Below are 15,000 nucleotides of genomic sequence, written 5' to 3'. Positions count from 1 at the left end.
GTCTCCCCTGTTCAGCCCCCTAATTGGCTACATAAATCTTGTCTGGTATGAATGAGGAATGTTGCGGCATTGTCAAGTGCAATCCTCACCCTTATTTACCAATTCATTAAGATCTATCGATGCAGGACTGACAGCATAAATCAGACTCGGGGACGGAATGACCCTAATCAGCCGGGAATAACTGGAAACGTCACTATGAGCTATGTCTCTGTATCACCCGCCAGCACAGTCCTGTGTGTGTGTGTGTGTGTGTGTGTGTGTGTGTGTGTGTGTGTGTGTGTGTGTGTGTGTTTGCACGCGACAGTGGCGGCCGCTGCTCTTGTCATTAATGTCCCACTTGTCCTCTCACACACACATTCCCCCTCCCCCCCCCCCCCCCCCCCCCTCCAAAAAGAGGAAATAGAGGATGAGAGAGGGAGAGAGAGAGGGAGAGGGAGAGAGGAATAAGAGAAATTATGCCGCCAGCAGGCTGTAATTGTGCACATCTCGTTCTTCTCCTTTCTCTTCCTCGCAAAGCTGTAGAACATTCTGGAAAACATCACGCCGGTCCCACAGTTTGGTGAATATTTCTCTCTTGAGTTGTCTAAAATTAAGGTTTAGAAGAGAGAAAGAAAGACAGATGGAATCCCCTTCTCTCTTCTCTTCTCTTCCTCCTCCCTCTCTCTTTCTCTCTTGGAGCTCCCCTTCTTGTAGAAGATGATTGGAACAGACGAATATGTAGGCGGAGGAAGGCCCTCCCTCTTTTATAGGTCAATTATGCCTGATTAGGTGAGCTGAATTAATTAACGAGAATTTGGCCCCAAAAAATGCTAACGAGGAGAAGGAGAACCCCCGGCCTCCGTGAGGGTTTTCCTTTTCTTTTTTTTTCCTCCCTTTTTTTTTCTGTCGTCACGCTCGTCATGGTAACGGAGCGCGCCCACCTTGCGTTTCCGCCCCGGCGTTTGGGTGAAGGCGTACAGGGCTGATGAGTAAAATTTTAATTACGCGGGACGACACTTGAACGAGGGGAGCTCTCTTACCTCCCTCTCTCTCTCTCTCTCTCTCTCTCTCCCTCTCTCTCTCTCTCTCTCTCTCTCTTTCTTTTTTGCCGACGGCAGAGAGAGGAGGAAGACGTGCAGAAGGAGAAGCGGAGAGGCGGCGTTTTCTCTGCCAGTACTGAACCGCAGAGCCTGGTCTGGGTTAGCTTCGCTGTGTGGGCTAGAGTCGGGAGTGGAGTTGGGTCTGTTCTGATGGACATTTTCATGCGAGATTGTTTATTTTTCCCCATCTCCTCGGTAATTTACGGTATATCAAGAGGAGTATGTGGAGGGATTTGAGGAGATTTATTCATTTGAAATGATCTTTTGGTGTTTTATCCTTTACGGTGCCTGACTAAGAAAGAGGATTTTTGCACTCAAGCACAGAACACCAAAAGACTGGATATTACCAATTTGTACTTGTACACTAAAAGATAGGGCATTATAAATTAAATTTGTGTCTTGAACATATAACAATTTGGGACTCAGACACACACACACATACACACAAATGCACACACAAGCCATGTTTCATTCTTTTTATTTATAACATATCTTTCTATTTTTTTGCAATACAATAATATTTTTTTTCAATCTTGGCCCTCAACTCGCTCCTTAATGTAAATAGAGCAGAATTATGTCGGGAACATCCTTCCCAGAATGGCTGGGATCACCTAACTGGTGTTTATTGGCCCTTGAGCAGATGATTTGTAAGGACGGCGGCAGTCTTTAAGAGCCTGCTCTCATTGAGCCCACAGATAACCGCGGCGTTTGATTCCATTTCTCGGCATAATGTTAATCCAGAACAAGAAGAAGGGGGAAAAAAGGACTTTTATTCATCTGCCTCTTTTCATTTTTCTACTCCCTGATTTTTTTTTTTTTATTGTAAATATGCTTTTTTTATTCTCTATCCCTGTCTTTGTCCACCCCCTTCACGGCACACACACACACACACACACACACACACTCGCGCACACGGCGGCCAACCCACCTCTAAAGCAATCTCCTTCATTGTGAGCTGCTCGGAGATTGAGAAAAGGCGGAGAGCATTAGCGCAGCGCGGCACAGGTCTGCGTAAGAGTCATTAATGCTCTTGTACGGGCTCCTCCGCGCGCCTGCCGGTTAGCTTTTTACCACCGCGATAGGGGGAGTGGGTGTTGGGTGCTAAGGTGAGGTGTGTGTGTGTGTGTGTGTAGGGTGGGGGGGGGGCTCTATGGCAAAGGGGGTGTCTGGAGTTAATCTTCAGGAGTGTTCCTGCGCTAAGAATGTGGATCGTCGGTGGGGAGGGGGGGGGAGAGAAAAGTGTCCGAGTCTCACACGTGCAGCGCTGCTTTGCGCTCTGCTCCGCTCTTCTCTGCTCTGCTCCGTCGCCCCACCGTGGCTGACTCTGCTCGGGAGTTACTGTAGCAGCCGAGCTCCTCTCCACACCACACATAGTGGGGCCGGAGATGGGGGGAGATGGCAGGACCGCGCACCTCCAAATTAAGGTCAAAGACAAACTTTAGATTACCCTACATCCGTCCCAAGGCGTTGCATCATCACCCCACACTCCCTTACGTAGTGTGTGCGTGCGTGTGTGTGTGTTTTTAATCAGGTCCGAAAATGTGGCATTTTGATTTATTAAGCAATCTGAAGTCTGAAATATTTGAGCATGCACCACCACTGGATTTCTTTATTATGTATGCATTGTAACTTATGGCGATGATGAATTAACTTCAGTGAAGCACAGAATTTCTGATTATTTTAAATGGTATCCATATCTTAACTTGATCGGGAGTCGAAGCAGCCAGCAGACTGTGAAATGTAATTTTTATTTTTTCTTTGGTTCTGTAGTTATTTCTTCTTCCCTCTCTCCTGCCTTCCTGCACTCTCTCCATCTGGACTAATCTGCGCCGTGCAACTGATAATGAATAGACTTTGTGGATCACGGAGTTAGCGATCACGGCGGCGCGGTCCAGAAGTAATCATTACGCTACTTTGCATGCCCGCGCATTCATCACACTCATACATCAGCACCTCGTCATGACCGGGCTTTGGGGTAATAAAAGAAGTCGCATCCTTATTTTCAAGGACAGGATGTGTGTGTGTGTGTGTGTATGTGTGTGTGTGTGTGTGTTGAGACTATCAACTTTGCCTCTCACTTGTCCTGTGACCACTCCCATTGAAAGTTTACATTCACACATGCACACACACACACACACACACACATAATGGTGTTGGGTGTTGATGGAGGGGGGTGTAGGTGAGAATGCCCCTGTTGACAGGGAAAGATGGCAAGGTCCTTGTTAGCTAATTAGGAGGTCCTTAAAAGTAGTCCCATATATAAAGATGGAGAATACACAAGCACAAGACACAGACTCACATACACACAAGCCACCTTAGTATTGTGATGGCAAGTCTCTCTCTATCTCTCTCTCTCTCTCTATCTCTATCTCTCTCGCTCTCTCACCGTGTGTGTGTGTGTGTGTGTGTGTGTGTGTGTGTGTGTGTGTGTGAGAAACATCTGTGTAGTATTGTTGCCCCAGTTGCCCGTCTTTCTCTCTCCCTCCCCAGGCACCTCCTGTCCCTGTCCCCAAAACACCCCCCCACAATCCCCCCCCCCCCCCCCCCCCCACACACACACACACACACGCACACACACACCCTCCAAATTGTGGGCCCCAGCGTATGAATGCATTGTCAGGCTTCTGTCTGGGATCCTTCCCAGTGATGGGGGAGGCAGATTTGCACAGCGTCGGATTCGCGAGCAAACATTGACACAGCCAGGGAGAGGAATCGCAGCCGGGGCTACAGCGGACGAGCACAGCAGAGCAGAGCACAGCACAGCCGTCTCTTGCTGCAGCCAGCAAGAAAGAATCAGACACAAAAGAGGAGGAGGGGGGGGGGGGGGGGGGGGATGCAGTTAAGATCGGCAAATAATATGTCTTTATTCAGCGGCTCGCTCAGACAATCCCTCTGTATGTATATCTCTGCTTGCTTTTCTTTTTCTGCTTCCCTCTCTCTTTTTTCCCTCCTCCTCCTCCTCTCTCTGTCTCTGTTTGATTGGTGAGGTTATCCAATGCACTGGAGTGGTATAGACAGCTGCAGCGGTGGCGACCAGTGTCTTTTTTTTTTCTTTTTTTTTTTCTTTACTTCGCCTTGTCTGTGTGTAGTCGGTGTGTGGCGGGGCCGGGCAGTTGAGTCCACGTGCGAGGGGTGGTGTGTGTGTGTGTGTGTGTGTGTGTGGGACGGGGGCAGCGGTGAGGGCCGCTGCACGGCAGTCGTGTTGATTTGGGTAATAAGCACTCTTCATTGGGTTATTATGGCTTTGGGGATGCGGTGACAAGCGCGAGACGTGTTTAAACATGGGACAGTAGTGATTTAGAGGATGACGAACACACACACACACACACACACACACACACACGTTCTGGCTTCCCACTCTGAGTGACGCGCTCACACACATGCATTTGTGCATGTACGTGTGTGTGGACACACACACACTCACACACACACACACACACACACACACACACATTAACAACAGAAAAAAAGCAAAGACCCAAACATTACATTTAAACTGAAATAGAAAAAAAGCTTACATACACACTTTCAAACATAGCTGACATAAACACGTACACACACACACACACACACACCCAACAATACAAGCATGGAGGCAGTGACGCACTAACAAGAGCAGTAAATGTTGCCACCCTTCTGCCTGAGTTGTTTTTTAGGGGAGACAACAGGCTGGTAGTCCTGACAGTCAGCCTGCTGGCCCCCAGGGCCTCTGCTGCAGGGCTGAGGGACCTGTGACCAACACACACACACACACACACACACACACACACACGGGCATACACACACATGCACATACACATGGGCACACACACACACACACACACACACACACACACACACACACACACACACACACACACACACACACACACACACACACGTACATGGGCACACACACATACACACATGCACACAGCCACACATGGGAACACACACACACACACACACAGACACAGACACACATACATCTCTCTGTCTCCTTATCACACTAACCCTCATGAACAGGGACATACTCATACACAGCTCAGTATCAACCTCACAACCTCTTCTCCAATCTCTCTCTCTCTCTCTCTCTCTCTCTCTCTCTCTCTCTCTCTCTCTCTCTCTGTCCATCTCTCTCCGGGAGTGCAGTGCGTCAGTGACACTTGAGCGATCCTATTTGGTGAAGTGAGGCACAGCTCTGGTTCCACCGTTCCACGGCTGTGCAAATGAACAGTACCGTCCCGTGTACCTAATTGACATTGTAATTGGCAGATTTGAATGTTGCGTTCGGATGGCTAATTAATTTATCTCACCACTGCCATTAAGGTTAAAGCACCATCTGATCTCTCTGAATATGCTTTGCATACATCTGCATGGTGATCTTTTATTTTTTTCCCATTCAGTTATACTGATGACCCATTTTTAATTTTGTATTATTTTGTAAGCTGTTTATTTATATTGTTTCTGTTGTTACATATAACCATGTATGTATTTCATAGGTAGTGGGTTTATTATTTAAAAATAATGTTCTAACAGTAAAAGCCCTTTTTCATCCAAGACATCAAAATGAGATGCGGAGGTCTCCATTTCTCATTTGAATTTTTGAATACATTTCTGAGATGAATCGTACATAATTTACCTGTCATTAAAAGATCCATTTTTCTTTCTCTCTCTCTCTTTCTCTCTTTCTGTCTTCCATCTCGGCTTCCAGCTTTCATTCCTTTCCTCACATCTTCAAGTTTCCTTGCACAGAAAAGCACTCCATTAGATTGTTCATAAAGCGCTGGTAACGGCAATCAAGTTGGTTCACTGTGAATATTTGAATCGGGGGGGCATGTAAAATTTATGCCTCATTAGAATACGTACCCCCCCCCCCCCCTCTCTCTCTCTCTCACCCCAGACTGGTCTGGTAGGAGCTTTTGTGTTTTCTTGTGCTGAAATTCATTAGGGTGGCACTCGTTACAGTCTGCCTCTCCTTCCTTGCTGGCTTCACTCCTGCTTTCCTTAATTCTTTATTTTTGTGTTTTTTTTATTCCTTCTTTCTGTAGTTCTTTCTCTTTCTCTCTCTCTCTCTCTCTCTCTCTGTCTTGCTCTATATCATTTCTCCTTATCTCTTTTCTCATACTTGGCCTTTGCACTTTTGCTGAGCTTTTTATGTTATTCTCCTGTTTACGGAGGTCCTTTGGCAGCTGTCACCTGCATGCATGTATATGTGTACGTGTGTGTACGTGTGTGTGTGTGTGTGTTAAAGCATAGGCAGCTTGTCCTTTCTGATGCCTTGTTTACTTCCTCTTTCAAAGTAACATTTTTGTTTCAGTTGATTTATTTCAGAGATGTGTGTTTTTTGTGCGTGTGTGTGTGTACATGGGGTCTATGTGTATGTAGCAAGGCGAGAGGAGTTTGACAGAGTTTAGTGTGTTTCAGGCATGCATTTGTGTGTTTTTCCCTCTTATTATTATTTTTACGGGCATAATTAGTGTTATATATGTGATGTGAAGAATTTGCAAATGTCTTTGGGGTATTTTGTCAAGGCTAAACTGTGTCGCCTCGGCATGGTCCTCTTTCAAAGGCTGTTTCTAATTATTCTGTCACACACTTGTGCACACCACACACACACACACACACTTGCACGCACACACACGTGTGTACACACACATGCACTCTCTCTCTCACTCACACACACACACGCACACACTTGCACACACACATGCAGACACAGAAAGAAAAGAAGAGAAAAAAAGAGGTTAAGTCAATAGGTGAGAATTGCCATTCAGAGAAATGCTCATAAATATTCTCTCAAAAGTGAATTTCTGCTCCATGGTTAAAAGGCGGTGAGGATATTTTTTTGACGCATTGCTCTTCATTTGAATCAGGGACACATCATAGGAATTTTCCTGTGGCACAAACAGGGCGAAAAAAAAAAGAACCAGAATTAAAAAGCAGCCTAAGAATGTGTGAGTGATAATGGCATTTTGACTGACAGAAGAAAGATGCATGTAAAGAGGAGGGGAGAGGTGTGTGTATGTGTGTGTGTGTATGTGTGTGTGTGTGTGTGTGTATTAGCGATGCAGACGGCACCTTGAATTTCATTTGTTGGGTTGGAGTGTCTCTTTTATGTGTGGTAAGCATCTCTAGTGATCTTGGCAGGGTTCTTGGTCCACGTGCTGAAAGTATGGAGCGTTTATGCAGGGAAAATGATAAAACATTTATTAGGAGAGAGAGGAGGTGATATGCATAATTTATGCTGTTTTTAGCATAATCATTAGTGATATTCCTGATAGATTTTTTATTATTAGTAGTAGTATGATTATTTTAAGTCCACTATGCATATAGAGTTTTTTCAGAAATTAAATTAATGGCACTATATATATATATATATATATATATATATATATTTATATATATGTGTTTTTTATTTTGTAAAAAATATGTGACTTGCATCGAGTTCCAGCGCCTTGTCTGATTGGGTTGCACACTTCACTGTTTAATTGTCCTACTCTCACCGCCAGCGATGAATGTCTTAAATGACAGGAAAATAAATTAATATCTGAGCTCTTGATTAAAAAAAAAAAATAGCCAATGTGTGATGTACGATCTTGCTCTCTCACTCTCTCTCTTTCTTTTCTCTTTCTTTCTCTTTCTCTCTCACCTTATTTCTGTCTCTCTGTTTCTCACTGGTAGAGCCTTGCAGGCAGATATTTTTTAGCCGCAGAAAAAAAGGAAAAGCCCATTATATCGTTTATCACCAGGTTAGACCATGTGACTAGCCCCCCCCCCCCCCCCCCCCTTTACCAGCCCCCATACCAAATTTTAATTTTGCCTGATTAGCTGTGCGTCATTAAGCAGCATCAGCTGAGCGGCATCAGAGCTGCAGCAGCCTGACAGGATCAAGACCGAGGATATCTGTGAGGGACAGAGGCACAGAGAGAGAGAGACAGAGAGAGAAAGATAGAAAGAGAGAGAGGGGGATAGGGGGAGAGAGAGAGAGATTCCCCCCAAAAAAAAACAGACTAGGTGGGGTGCATTTTAAAGGAAAGAAAAAAAAATCATACATGTTTGTGTGTGCACTTGTGTTTTAGTGTGACCGAGAGATGTGACATTGTGTTCCACATATGTGTTTTGCTCTAAAAGAGATTAAACAGTTTCTTTGGATTTTTGTTTTTCCTCCAAAAAGTACATTTTCAAAAATAAATAAATAAATAAACAAACAAAAACAAACAAACAAACAAAAATAAATAAAGAAACAATAAACAAATATGAATTAAAGTTTTAGAAGTATCTCAGCTCATGGCTCTGTGATGCATGAAATGTAAAGTCGAAGCTCTTGTTTCGTGCTGCTCTTTTTTAAGAAATACAAGCCCCACTCCCTTTTAAAACAGAAAAAACACTAAGCACATGCATCTCTTTGTATGGCTTCATTTGCACAATGAATGCATAATTCCTCTTGCATCACCCCCTCCCCCTCCTCCTCAAATGCTTTAATTTGCAAAAGAGGCACACAGCTTGATAATGGAGGCGTTAAGAAAAAAAAGAAAGAAAAGGGGAAAAAAAGACAAAAAAAGAAATAAGAAGGAGGGGAGAAAGGGGGGGGGGGGGGGGGGGGGTACACAACAAGAGCCTTAACGGGTGCCTCTCGATCCCTCCTAGGTTTGTAAATCATGATGCAAGAGACGGCCACAGAGACAATAAGCAACAGTTCACTGAGTCAAAATGGATTGAGCAACCTAAGCAACCAATTAGATGCTGGCGCGCGCGACGGCAGACTGAGCACTGACACAAGCGGGGATGTAAGCACAGTCGAGCTGCTGCATCTCCAACAACAGCAGGTAAGTTGTGTTTCTCCCCCGCTCTCGCTCTGGCTCGCTCTCTCCCTCTCTCTCTCTCTCCTTCTCCCTCGCGCTCTCTCGCGCTCTCGCTCCCTCTCTCCCTCTCTCTGTCTCCCCTCTGCTTCTCTCGCTATCCCTCTCTCGCTCTCTCTCTCTCTCACTCTTTCAATGTCTCGCTGCTCTCTGTCGCTTGCACTTCTCTGTCTTGCTAAGGAGCGTGACTGCTTGGGTATAGAGTGGAAGTGGGATCTTTTTTTTTTTTTTTTTGTCAGTGTAGGACTGAGTGATGGGACACACGTGTGTGTGTTTGTTTGTCATTGTTTATGTGTTTATTTTTGTTTAGCTAAAAAATGTGAGTGTTGTAAATAAGGTTAGTGTGGTTTTTTTTGAAAGACACAGATATGTAATGTGATGGAAAATTTAAATATGAGTTTATGCTTCCTTGAAAAGTGAGAATCTTAAAATATATATATCCATGCTGTCATCAGAATTTAGTTTTTTGAATTTTTTTTTTTACTTAGGCTTTTGAGTGTCTTCTCAGTCAGTCACTCCTTGTCAGTCATTAATATTTGTTGTGTATGCAACTCACCACGGATGAGGCCGTGTGTGTGTGTGTGTGTGTGCCCGTGCGTGTGTGCAAGGCAGGCGGGAGAGAGTGCGGTCTCGGAGCCGGCATGCTGGGCTCTCCGCGTGTGTGAATTTGCCTGTGTGTGTGCGTGTGCGTTCATGTGTGTTGGCGCTTGTGCCATCCACTAGAGGGCCCCCCAAGGAGGTTGTTCTCAGCTCTCTAAAGCTTTCAGAATGGAAGACCTTTTTTATTATTATTTCAACTCATTTTAACTCATGTGAATATGTGTACACTTAACTGTATATGTGTGACTGGCTTTTTTGTCTGGATGTGTATGTGTGTGTATTATGTGTGTGTCTGTTTGTGCATGCGAGCGCTTCATACATTTTGGAATGTTGTTTATTAAATTTATGAAGTGGTTGGAGGTTATTGATTTTGGTGTGATGTTATTCTCTAGAGAGCAAGAAAGAGTTTCTCCCTGTCTCTCTCTCCCTATCTCTCTATGCGTGTGTGTGTGTGTGTGTGTGTGTGTGTGCATGTGCGCGTGCTTTATTTGAAAGAGAGCCGGGTCAGGCTCTCGTGTGCCTATTCTTTGAGTGAGTGATGGGTTTGACAGTTGCCCAAAGAGCTGGGATCGGGGTGGCTGTGCTGATGGAGGGACTTAGGGCAAAGCTTTATGTGTGTGTGAGTGTGTCTCAGTGTGTGTGTGTGTCAGTGTCAGTGAGAGTGTGAGACGTGTTTATGCGAATGCTCTTTTGATGTGTGTGATTTTGTGGTGAGGAGAGTACCGGCAATGTCTTTACTGAAATGTGAAAAAAATTTAAAATGTAAAAATGATTAATTATAGCTTATTAGCTATTTTAGTGTGTTTTGTAGATCCGACATTTTACTAGATTATAATAGATTTGTGGAACAATCTATTACAATATCGCAATTGTAGACTGGTGTGTGTGTGTGTGTGTATGCTTGCTTGTTTTGTGTGTGTGTGTGTGTGTGTGTGTGTGTGTGTGTGTGTGTCCGTGCTGGTAGGGACAGCTGAAGCCCTGTAGTCAGTGTGGAGCCGGTGTAGCAGAATGAAGCGTGTCCTGGAGGCCTCTCTGAACTAACACCCCCCCTCGTACACACACACACACACACACACACACACACATACATACATACACACACACACACACACACACACACACACACACACACACACACACACACAGTCACACTTGCTGCAGCTGGTGATTACAGCGGCATCAGCACTCACCTCCATTCATCATGTGCTTGCCTGTGTCTCACACACGCTTCTGATTGGGGTCAATTCCCTCCCTCTCTCATTATTCTTCTGTTTTAACCTGGCCCCTATATGTGCACATCCACACGTGCGTGTGTGTGTGTGTGTGTGTGTGTGTGTGTGTGTGTGTGTGTGTGTGTGTGTCTGTGTGTCTGTGTGTGTGTGTGTGTGTGTGCGAGGGAGAGAGGGAGGAGAGACTGGGAATGTCTCGTGATAGACTGCAGACACAAGATTGACCTGCCCTGTCCTGTTTTTTTTGTTAGAAAGTGTGAGTGTGTGTGTGTGTGTGTGTGTGTGTGTATGTGTATGTTGTTAATGTCCTGTGTGTGTAGGTGGGGTGGGTGTCACAGAAGTCTCCCTCGAGTCTGTGCACATGATACACTTCAGGATTAGGCCTGTATTTTGAAATCCTCTGTATTTAATTTCCTCTTGGATCACTGGCCTCAGTGCTGTTAACCACACTTTTCACTTATTGAGCTTTTATATTATTTCATTTTGTATAACAGAGGTCACTTCTATGTTAAATTCAAATTTTAGTTTTAGTTGTTTGTCTGTTTCATGTGACTGTCTGTGTTTCTATGGATTTGGTTTCACGATGTAGATTCACTATAAAAAAAAAAATGTGTTTGTGTGTGTGTGTGTGTGTGTGTGTGTGTTTGAGAGGCAAGAGTCACTCATCTCTGATAAAATGTCTGACCAAATCCCCCTTTCCCCCCATTTTCCTCTCTTCTCCACTCTTCTCTTGTCCTCTCCTCTCGCAGTTCTGCTTCTCTCCATCTTTTCTTCTTGTTTATTTTCTCATGGCTTGCCTCCTCTCCCTCTCTCCCTTCTTTTGTTCCTCTCACCTCCTCCATCTTTTCCTCCCTTTCCATCTCTCTCTCTCTCTCTCTCTCTCTCTCTCTCTCTCTCTCTCTCTCTCTCTCTCTCTCTCTCTCTCTCTCTCTCTCTCTCTCTCTCTCTCTCTCTCTCTCTCTCTCTCTCTCTCTCTCTCTCTCCTCTCGCTCTGGCTCTGCTCTGTCTGTGTTCAGACAGACACATTGAAATGAGAGGTCCAGCTAACAGGCCTCCAGAGGCTTTTTAAGCAGGGGCCTTGTGCTGTTAACTTCACACACTTCCTGCTTCTAGTGTGTGTCCGCATGCACACACTCTCCTTCTCTCTCTTACACACACACACACACACACACACACACACACACACACACACACACACACACACACACACACACACACACACTCACACACACTCACACAGACATGCACATTCAAATGCAGACACTCACCCACGCATGCTCTCTCTCTCTCACACACACACATACACATACACACACACACACACACACACACACACACACACACACACACACACACACACACACTGTGAGTTTTCGCTCTCCCTCTGTGTTCTTGTCTCACCAAACCGCAGAGAGACGGCGCGCTGGAGCGTGTGCGCACCTTTAGGTGCTGGCTCAGGGCTTTTCAGATGGGCTCAGGGACATGAGCATGTTGAATCAGGTGCTACTACTGTGTGTGTGTGTGTGTGTGTGGCTGGGCGAATGAGCGGGTGGGTGTGTGAGTGCATGCCTACGGTAAATGCATGGTCTTTGTGGTTGGAATGTGAAGCGCAGCATATATACTTGGCATCTGGTTAAATCACATAAAACATACCCACGCATATACACGTACACACACACACACGCACACAAGAGAGAGTGAGACAGAGACAGATCGAGTGTGTTCTTTTTTCATCACGTGTGTTAAAAGTGATGTTTTTGCAGTGGTGTAAATCCTGTTTGGGTGTGCAAGGAGTTTCCTGACGTGCTGTTTTCAGTATGCGTGTGTGTGTGTGTGTGTGTGTGTGTGTGTGTGTGTATGTGTATGTGTGTGTGTGTGTGTGTGTGTGTGTGTGTGTGTGTGTGTGTGTGTGTGTGTTCTAAGGCTTGGGAGGGTGTGGGCCGGGTCGGTGTTGTTGCAGCTGCACATTGATCTGATATTTAGGGGTCCGGGGAGGATTAGCCCTAACTCTGAAGAGCCCTCTCTGGCTCTCGGCCTCGCTCACCCCACCCCCCGCTGGCTCGCCAAAATACCACCTGCAGTCATAATTAACGCGGCCGCGGCCGCCTCATGTTACGGGTGGGCTCTCGCTTGAGCCCCGGCCACATCCACGTCCGGTAAGACGGTGAATCAGACTGTGAGACGTACTGACCTCCCTTCCTCCCTGTCTGTGTCGAGGCTGAGCGTTATAGCTCAATATCGGAGTGGCTGGTTGTTTTTAATATGTCAGGTTTGTTGTTTTTTCTTTATCAGTATTGTTTGAGATTAATAAAGCAATGTGCGGTTGATTTGTTTTTCCAGGCCTGATTTTGGAAGCTAATATGAGAATTAGAAATATGCAAATGAGCGTGAGGATGAGGGGAGGCAGTGGAAGGAGAGGCGTTGGTGTCATGGACACCGTTTTTTTTTTTCTTTTTCACTTTTTTTCCCAAGTATGCTCACTCTGATCTCTGGTGCATTTCTAGGCATGGCTATTATTCATTCTCAATTCCTGTGTAATTAGATTTTAAATCAGATGTGTGTGTGTGTGTGTATGTGTGTGTGTGTGTGTGTGTGTGTGTGTGTGTGTGTGTGTGTGTGTGTGTTTAGATATTAAATATATTGGTGTGTATGTGTGTGTGTGTTCAAAAGCCCTCTAAAATATACCACATCTGCCCACCCTTTAAATAACCCTTATCCAAACTGAGTAAAAAAACCTTTGACTTCTGCTCACAGGAACGATAACCTCCCCACATTCTCTAATACACCACGCCTTCCTCCTGCGGAGTATTGACTCTGCTCTGGGTGCTGAGGTTATGTTGTAGTACATGGTAATAATAATATTGTAATGCGTGTGGCTTAGCATCGATCCGCTGATCTATACAGTAATGTCCCTTAATGGTGCTGTTAGTTGATTACAGTGATGCATAATCCATGTGCTGTTTAGCTCGGGATTGATGACTTACACAAGAGCTATGGCTCACTGCCATCCACGAGGCTGAGCTTTAGAGAGGAGGGAAAAACATGTATAATAATAATCATCATGTATCTATGGTCCCAGATCACTTAACTGTGCCTCATAATTGCTGTATGGGTAGCCAGGCCAAAGAGCATTACGGTGCACCTTAGAACCAGTGCCGGCGTTCTGAACACCGGCGTCTAGCGTTTCAGATTACTGTTGCGTTGTGTGGCAGGGCAGGGCAAGGGAGGCTGTGTGCGTCTGTTTGCGACCGCTCTAGCTAAAGCACACGTCAGAAACGCGGCACGGTGGAGGCACAGTCTGAGGAGAACGCAGCAGACTGTGTGTGTGTGTGTCCTCTTTATTTTGCCCAGATGAGAGAGTTGTGAGAAACAAAACAATAGATTTGATTGGTTTTGATGGATGAGATGGAATGCCGGTAGTTGAGCTGTGTAATGGGACAGCAATTATAAGTTTTGTGTTTTTTGAGTTTTGTTTTCTGTAAAAATGTGATGCCATGAGGGTGGTTGAGAGTTTCTGTTATTGTGTTTCGGCGTCGTCTTTTTTGTCTGAATTTCCATTTAAATGTCGTCCAGTGTGGAGTATGTGTGGCTATTTATGTGATTGTGGTCCGTGCTGGCAGTGAATTTGTGAAGTGTGTAGTTTGTGTGTTTGTGTTTTGGTGACGGGCCGGTGGCGTGGTTCTTAGTACTGTGTGTGTGTCTGTGTGTCTGTGTGTCGGTGTGTGTGTCTGTGCTGGTGTGTGTGTGTGTGCCGGTGGCATCACTGTAACAGTGACAGCAATTAACCCAACTGTTTAGCTGCAGGAGAATTTCACTTGAGATGTGTGTGACAGCCAATGTCAGACAACGCCCCCACCACACACACATTAAGACACCCAGACACACACATATACTAGAATTTTTTAGAGAAAATGAAATCTGAGCTACATCGCTATGCAAGTGTGCCATCAGGGAAAGGACTCAGAGGCTGCTTAATATCCCAGCTGTTATTTCACAGTGAAATGCAGGAATGTGTAATAATGCAGATGTATGACTTTAAACTCTACAATGGCCTTATTCAGTCTAAACATAATGCTTTAGATGATGAGATGATGGCAATGGTGATGGTAGTAGTAGTAATAATAATAATGATAAGAATAACAGTTAGTAGTGGTGGTAATAATAATAATAATACTAATAATATTAATAATAATATTAATGATAACTTTAGTATTATTATTATAGCTTAGTATTATGCATGTATTATTTATT

The 15,000-nt window shown here is 44.9% G+C and overlaps 1 protein-coding gene across 1 annotated transcript in view; it reads left to right on the top strand.

The window, feature by feature from the left end:
• foxp2 (forkhead box P2) overlaps window positions 1-15,000 on the top strand; it is a 136,904-nt gene that overhangs the window by 50,117 nt on the left and 71,787 nt on the right. Inside the window, 1 exon segment of the mRNA XM_062518225.1 lies at window positions 8,709-8,887. Coding sequence (XP_062374209.1) covers window positions 8,720-8,887 — 168 coding nt within the window. The 5' untranslated portion in view covers window positions 8,709-8,719.

The sequence above is a fragment of the Sardina pilchardus genome, chromosome 17 (assembly GCF_963854185.1).
Source record: "Sardina pilchardus chromosome 17, fSarPil1.1, whole genome shotgun sequence".
Taxonomy (NCBI): Eukaryota; Metazoa; Chordata; class Actinopteri; order Clupeiformes; family Clupeidae; genus Sardina; species Sardina pilchardus.
This window is presented reverse-complemented; position numbering and strand designations above follow the sequence as displayed.